This window comes from Moschus berezovskii, chromosome 28, assembly GCF_049115385.1.
Source record: "Moschus berezovskii isolate FMDL1 chromosome 28, NW_MosBer_1.0, whole genome shotgun sequence".
NCBI lineage: Eukaryota > Metazoa > Chordata > Mammalia > Artiodactyla > Moschidae > Moschus > Moschus berezovskii.
The window spans coordinates 14982046-14990379 of NC_142487.1; the positions used below are offsets into that span (position 1 = coordinate 14982046).

At 47.6% G+C, this 8334-nt stretch overlaps 1 protein-coding gene across 2 annotated transcripts in view; it reads right to left on the reverse strand.

The window, feature by feature from the left end:
* Positions 1-7731, reverse strand: part of LOXHD1 (lipoxygenase homology PLAT domains 1) — a 192108-nt gene extending 184377 nt beyond the window's left edge. For both annotated transcript variants that reach the window (XM_088833409.1, XM_055416819.2), the window contains exons 1-2: positions 7602-7731; positions 705-819 (exon numbers count right to left, since the gene is read on the reverse strand). In XM_088833409.1, the coding sequence (XP_088689535.1) occupies positions 705-819; positions 7602-7731 (245 nt within the window). The remainder of the gene's footprint in view (positions 1-704; positions 820-7601) is intronic.
* Between the last annotated feature and the right edge of the window lie 603 nt (positions 7732-8334).

The following is an 8334-nucleotide window of genomic DNA, read 5'->3' on the forward strand; positions in this document are numbered from 1 at the left end:
TGCCCAGGTAAGGCCCTGGCCATCTCTGGAATTCCATGATTCCACTTTAGTGTTTCCGTGTGTAGTAACCCTGTGTGCCCCTGCGTGGTGTGGGGGGAGGAGGGAAGCAGCCTCTGCTCTCAGTGGGCCACAGTGACATGGAGGACACAAGCACACTCACACACACACACACACGCATTTATACAAACACACGCACTGACTTGAGTGTGCGTTAGTGGGCAAGTAGGTTTGGTATAATATTGGTCCTGGGTGAGACATAGGTGCAGAGCATTTAAGATCATGCATGACCTTCTCTTCTCTTCCGAAAAGTCCTATGAGTTTGGTAAAAGGTGATTATCACTTCCGGATGATATGAGGAAGTCAAGGCTTTGGGTGCAAAGATATTTGGCCAATGTTATATGGCAATTAAATGGTAAAGCTGGGCCTAGACCTTGTTTCTTGATCCTGAGTATTTATTCTCCCACATCAAAGGACAGCTGATATGAATACTTGGAATTCTGGGATCCAAAGTAAGCATGACTATACACACAAAAATCAACAGAGAAGCTTCACTGGTTGAGACCTGGCTGGCACGTGGCCTGTCATTAGCAAGGCCCGGGCCACTTCATATACCTGTGGACACAGGTGTCTTCCCTCATGGGCTCCAGGACTGCATGAACCCCCAGTACCAACCCGGGACCCCCCAAGGCTGAGTCAGGACTCACTTGCTGGTGAGATGGAGCTTGGGAGAGAGCCCGTTCTCTCCAAAAATGGTGATGAAGACATTGGCGTCTGTCCCTGCACCACGAACGTCCCCCGTGGCTGTGACCACCTCATACACTGGAGGAGGAAAGGAGAAGTTGGGGGCAGGCTCAGAAGAGAACTCTGAATCCTACGTGGGCTCAGAGAAACCTGGCTCCTGCTGACTCCACCGGGGATACCCAGCACAGAGGACTCTTGGAACGCTTGCTGCAACCCCCAAGACTCTAAGTCAGGATCAGACCCACATCAAGTCCTGCCATGAGACCACAGTCTCCCACTTAATGCTGCATGCTCATTTTACAGGCGAGGAACCTGCAGGCAAAGGGACAAGCCCAGGTCACACACTACACAATGCCAACACCAGAGCCCAGCCCCAGGCTCCCAACGCCCATCTGTGGTCTTTCCAGGACAGTACATGGATGACCTCCTAGACAGGATCTTCTTCAGAGCCTGCCCCTGCTTCTCACCTTCCTCTCTGCCCTCTGCACAAGGCTGCCTCGCAGGCCTCACTTCCTGTGACCTCCTGGGCATTGCCATGGCGATCTTAGGCTAACCCATCCTAGGGATGGGGGATGCAGAATTGCCAATGAGTCCCTTTAGGCAGAGGCACTGATGTCTCCTCTCTTTGTGCCCTTCAAGCTTGTTCTCTTTGCTGCTGATGCGGTTTCTTCTGATCCCCTGGTTCTGATGAAAGTCCCCGTGAGGAGGAGAAAGGAAGTAGTACATTTGTGTGACTCCCTGTCTCTTCTGGTAACCAAAGCCTTCACTCTTCACAGTCTACACCACAGGGATTTCTGATCTGCAAACGGCTCCTGGACCCCTCCCCGAGATAACTCCAGGACCTGAAGTGTTGCCCACATGGTTTTCACTTATGCAAGGATGTTTTCAAACTGAGTCAATAGGAAAATGAGGAGCACAGTGGAAATTCTAGAACCACACCACATGAGAGAAGACATAACGGTCTCTAGCTGCCTGGTTTAGAGAAAGGAGCACAGCCCAAAATAAATAAATACACAAATAAAAATTTTTAAAACAAAAAATTAAGCCATCATGAAGATGAAAAGGCAAGCCATAGTCTAGAAGATATTTGGAATTCACACACAGGCATACCCCCATAATACCTTGTTTTTATCATAATTTGCTTTATTGTGCTTTACAGATATTTTGTTTCTTACAAATGGAAGGTTTGTGGCAACCTTGTGTCAAGCAAGTCTGATGGCACCATTTTTCCAACAGCATTTGCTCACTCTTGTCTCTGTGTCATATTTTTGTAATTCTCAAAATATTTCAAACGTTTTTCATTATTATTATATTTGTTATGATAATCTCTGATCAGTAATCTCTGATGTTACTGTTGCAAAAAGATTATGACTTGCCAAAGACTCAGATGATGGCTAGCAATTTTTTTAGCAAAATGTATTTCTAAACTAAGGTATGTGCACTTTTTTTAGACATAACGCTATTGTACACTTAACAGACTATATGGTGGTAAACGTAACTTATAGGCACCGGGAAACCAAAAACTTGGTGTGACTTGTTTTATTGTGATATTTGCTTCATTGCTGGGCTCTGAAATCAAATCCACAATATCTCTGAAGTCTACTTGTAGCCAACAAAGAACAGATGTTCAGAAGATGTAAAGAATTACACAAATTAATAAGAAAAAGAAAGGCCACACGATTGTTCTAATGGGCAACAGTTTGTTTTAAACGTAAACCTACACTTACCAGAAGACCCAGAAATTCAACTTTTAGATATTTACCCAAGAGAAATAAGAACACAGCCATACAAAGACCTGCACACAAATGTTCACAGCAACTATATACATAATAACCCTAAACTAGAAACAACCTAAATGCATCAAAAAGTGAATGGACTTTTAAAAGGTGGTATATCTCCTCAGTGGACTCCTACTACGTGCTAGAAATAAAAAGAAATGAACAACTGACATATGCAGCGCCAACGAATCCCAAGCACATAACACTGAGCAAAGGAAATCAGATAAAAATTACTACACAAGAAGTAATGCCAGTTATGCGAACTCTAATCTCTTCTAACAGAAAGCAGACCTTGGTTGTCTAGGGTTGAAGTTAGGGGGACTTGCCTGGGAAGGGTCACATGGAACTTTTGCGGGATAATTTAAATACTCTGTGTATGAATGTTGCAAGAGGTTCAGTTCAGTTCAGTCACTCAGTCGTGTCCGACTCTTTGCGACCCCATGAATCACAGCACGCCAGGCCTCCCTGTCCATCATCAACTCCCGGAGTTCACTCAAACTCATGTCCATTGAGTCGGTTTCAGGGATGTATACATTTGTCAATATGCATCAAACAACACATGTAAAGTAGATTCATTTTATTGTTAATTATGTCTCAATAAAGTTGAAAAATGGGCAAAATACTTAAATAGGCATGTCATAAATGAGGATATCCAAATGGAAAAAGACTCAACGTCATTATTCATAAGGGAAATGCAAATTAAAATACAATGAGACACTATCATATATGCACCAGAATGCCTAAAATTAAAAGGGTGGACAAATACTCAGTATTTTCAAGAATGTGGAGCCATTGGCACTCTCATAAATTACTGGTGGTAGTGGTGGTTTAGTCACTAAGTCGTGTCCAACTCTTGCAACCCCATGGACTGGAGCCCGCCAGGCTCCTCTGTCCATGGGATTTTCCAGGCAAGAATACTGGAGTGGGCTGCTGTTTCAGCACATCTTCCTGACCCAGGAATCGAAACTGGGTCTACTGCGTTGCAGGCGATCTCCTGCATTGCAAGCGATTCTGTACTGCTAGGCCACCAGGGAAGCCCCATACATTGCTGCTGAGAGTGTAAATTGGTACAAGCCCTGGTAACTAAACATAAGCCCGCCTTATGACTTAGTGATTCTACTTCCAGTTATAAATCCAAGAGAAATGAGTGCATGTGTTCATCTAAAGAGATGTACAAGATCTGTAGCCTGTTTATCCATAATAACTGAAACAACGCCAAAGTCCATCAACAATAGAATGGTTAAACAAAGGGTGATATATTTATAAAATGCAATAATACACAAATAATAAAAATGAACAAACTATGTAACAAGTCACAACATAGGTAAATCTCTTGGATATAATGTTGAGTGAAAGAGAAGCTAGACACATAAAAATGTGCTATATAATTCCATGTATATGGAGTTTAAGAGCAAAAAACAAAAGTATGGTGATAGAATTAGGAGGGCTATTACCTCTGAGAAAGATAGTGAAGGAACTTTCTGGAGGTTAGAAATGTTCCATGTCCTTTCCTCAATGGTGGTTACACAAGCATGCACATTTGTAATAATTCAACATGCTGTACCTTTATGAGTTTTGTGCTATATATATATATATATATATATATATATAATATTCTATGCGTGCTCAGCCACGTCCAACTCTTCGCAACCCTAGGGATTATAGCTTCCCAGGCTCCTCTGTCCATGGGATTTTCCAGGCAAAGAATACTGGAGTGGGTTGCTACTTCCTTCTCCAGGGAATCTTCCTGACTCAGAGATTGAACTCGCATCTCCTGAGGCTCCCGCACTGGCAAACAGATTCTTTACCATTGACACTGAGCCATCTGGGAAGCCCAAATGTGTGTGTATGTTTCCTCGATTTAAAAATTTTAATTTAAAAGTTTTTCAAACAGCTGAAGAACTGTCTTAGAGAAGACAAATATCTCATGGAAGAAAACAAAATTCTGTTTTGTCCAGAGGAAGGATCCCAAACAGTAAAATCCCCTGATCAGCACAAAGAAGAACCGTTAACAGCAACAAGGCTTCTCCTAGCACAGAGCATGGCAAATGGAAGACGCTCAATAAATAATTACACGGATGAATGAATGGAAAGACGGATGAACGAAACAATCAATGAAATGAATGTGGACTACGAAATAAATTGACCAGTATGTAAGCTCAGTTCTACCATCACTGCCTCTATGATTTCAAGCAAATTTCTTACTGAGCTTCACTTTCCTCATCGCTGAAGTAGAGATAATTTCTTCTCTGTAGGATGATTATAAGGATTAAACCAAATCAAACAGTCTTCAACTTTCATACTCATTGACCTAGCCTATTTCCACTTTCGGGAATTTATCTCACAGATACTCCCCTCAGTTGGATGAAAGATAAGGATTCCATAAGTGATAAACTGTTACCATCATCACCACCATCATCATCTCCATCGTTGTGATCATCAACGTCAATATCGTCTTCAACATGACTATCACCATTTTCATTAACAACATCCCCCAAGAAGGCTGCCTTGGGAAACTGTATCCCCACAGATGCTGGGCAGCCCCTGTCTGAGACACAGGAGAGAAAAAGGGCCCCAGGGCTGGCAGCTTGGGCAAGACAGCCTCTGAGGTCTCTTTGAAACGCGGATTCTGGAGGAGTCACTCTCTTGTCCTCATGGGCCCTATGTAGGTCAGGGGGTAGACCAATGCACCAGGCTCAACGTGTACCCTCAGAACATCAAGAGAGCTGCTCACCTTCCTCTGGTTGTTGATGAACTCCAGTGTAGCCTGGAGGCAACCCGAGGAGCAGAGAAGGAAACCTAGGCCTTTCTCCTCCTCCCTATTCTTCTTCCCCATCACACTCAGCAAGATTCTCCACGTAATGGAAGAACCCAGTGCTCAAAGGGTGTAGGTGACACATTGTTAGAAAGCTGAGAGGGTAACCGTGACAGTGAAGGCAAAGCTCAGAATGTGACTGCGGTCAGAACCATCCACATTTATCATCCCACCCTGCAGCTGACTGCAGAGTCAGTCGGTCCTGTCTCTTAGGAACGTCACAGGGACACTCACCTCGGCTTGCTCGTCTCCAGCTGTTTTTAGCACAGTCCAGATGGGGCAGTACAAGGGCAAGGACCAGCCAAACCAGCGAGATTCAAATCCTAACTCTGCTACTTAATAGACTTGTGATCTTAAGCTCATTATCTAGCTTCCTGGTGCCTCACTTGACGCATCTGAGAAAGAAGATTTTGGGGAATCCAACCCACATCGTTGAGCTGTTGTGAAGATGAAACCAACCCACCTGAGTAAAGTGCTCAGCGTGGTGCCTGATGCTTTAAATCCATGATTCTATTGAACAGTATCCTGACCGGAAGTGGGAACTTGTCTTGGGAACGGTTGAAGCTCTTGTCTTTCCTGCCTGTGACCTTGCTGAAGTCACTTCAGTTCTTGGAACCTCTGTCCTTAACCTGAGACTTAATCACACCTGCCTGGACTGTACTCGGGGATCCTGAGGATTGAAAGTGAGAATGGAAGTGAAAATGCTTTGAGAAGGATAAAGAGGGACGCTGTGAGTCACACTGAGGCAGGCAGAGCCCATGAACAGAAGTGGACATTGTGGCAGCTGAGAAAGGTTCTCGAATGTTCTCACCAGCAGTCGCGCTGGCCAGGGTGAATCACCCCAAAGCTGAGAGTACTTATCAAGAGTGCTGCCCTAACACCTAGCCTCAATGCCCCTCCCTGCCACTGGACCACACATCCTGAGAAAAGGTGGCAACACTTCACTCATTCTAGGCCCCCTGTCCCTCCCCACAACCCACGCCTCCACCCCAGGAGATGCCTGGCACATGGAGCCGGGAAAGGGGCCCCAGGAGAGCCACAGCCTTCACGGTGCCACGGCGGTGACCTCCTTCTCTGAGCTTGGGTCTGCGCTGGGAGTGGGGTGGGGTCAGGACAAATAAAGGAGGGCCCCACCCGCACAGAGGCCAGACCTGGCCGGGGAACAAGTCCTACGGATGGGGCATAATCCAGGAACTCCCCACGGACGGGGGTTAAGGAGGAGCAGAAGGCAATGGCGGGCACAAAACACGCATTCAGTACTTCTTTGGTGAGTGAATGGGTGAATCTGGTGCTTACAGAGGGTAGTGAGACAGTTTAGAGGGAGCACTGAGAACTCAATGTCTTCAGAGATCAGGTAGGCAGCACTGATGCATGAAATCCTGGTGGCACAATGGTAAAAAAAAAAAAAAAAAAACCCGCTTGCCAGTGCAGGAGGTGCAAGAGATGTGGATTCAATCCCCGGGTCGGGAATACCTCCTGGAGAAGGAAACAGAACCCACTCCAACATTCTTGCCTAGAACATTCCATGGACAGAGGAGCCTGGCAAGCTACAGACCATGGGGTTGCAAAAAGTCAGACAATGCCTGAGCAAACGCACACACGTGAGTGATAAATCCACTGCCTAATAGGCGTCACAGTCAAACGTTTTTTTTAAATTATAAAAGCAAAGCAAAAAAACAAAAAACCAACCAAAGCAAGCAAAAGCCCCCTTTGAGCCAAAACTGGCTCCTGGGTCCCTAGTTCAGCCTTCCTCTGGTTTACTTGACATGAAGGTAGAGTATTTCCAAGCAGCTGCCATGTACCCCAGAGGACAGGAAGACTAAAAGACCAGGGCCGTGGGTCCAAAGCACCGACTGCCCTCCCTGAGTGGACCACAGCATTGCCTCTCAAAGTCCCAGGGACCCCTCTCTGTCGGCCACAGCGGGCAGCAGCCCCAAGCCCCTGCTGAGCACGTGATGAGCGCCCAGGTCTCCTTCCACAGGCCCTTCACAGCCTCATGCAGGTCGCCCCACGGAGAGCAGGCTGGAGGTACAGGAGCTGGAGAGGGTGGGCACTTCTGTTCATCTGTTCTGTGCCACTGCGACTCTGTGGCCCTCAGTACAGTGGGGCCCTCGTGCACCCAGAGGGTGCAGTACAGACCCAACAGGATAGTCCGCAGGAAAGGGGTCGAGTCAGAACCTTAAACTCTCTCAAAGCGAGGGGTAGGATCGGATGGGCCCCTCTGCCCCTGCCCGGGCCCCCCACCCCACAGCCAGGACCCGGCAGACCTTTGGCCTTGTAGTACTCGTGCTCCAGCTCCTCCTCGTCGTCTCCTGAGGCGTAGTTCAGCAGCTCCTGCTCATACAGGGCTAGGAAATCAATGTCTTTCTTCCTCCTCTTTTTCTTCTGGGGCATCATTGTGCCAGCGGCCCCTTCCTGGCCCTCACTGGCTCAGCGTGCCCACTCCCAGGCCCCTCCTGGGACCCGCCTCTCCTTGCACTCCAGCCCACACGTTCTGGTGGATTGAAGCCCACGCGTGTCCAGAGGCCTCCCGCTCCTTTCTCCCCACCGGCCCCTGAGCAGGCCCTCGGGGCTCTATCCCAGCCCTTTTCCTGCCCCCGGCCCCGATCTCTGGCTCCCTCTCCCCCGCTGCCTCCTTTGTACCTGCTGTGGGCTCTCCTTGGGCCTCATGACTTATTCACGGGGACCAAGGACAGGCTGTCCTTACCCCTCCTGTCCCTGCCCGCCCCCTTTCTTCCTTTCATGGAGAATCAGGTGACATGAGCCCTTGGCATCTGTTTCCTACCTGGCCTCACAGGAGAGCCCCAACCCCCACCCCAGGGACAGGAGGGGCCTCCCCGCTAAAGATGCCCCAGTCTCGCAGCGTCGGGAGCCGTGAAAAGATGCCCCCAGGACCTGGGGCCTTCCTGAGGCACACAGGGCCCCAAATCAGCTGGGCCCCCCGGACTCAGAGGACTCAGTTTCTCTCTATTATTTATGACCTCTGCTCATCTTACAAGG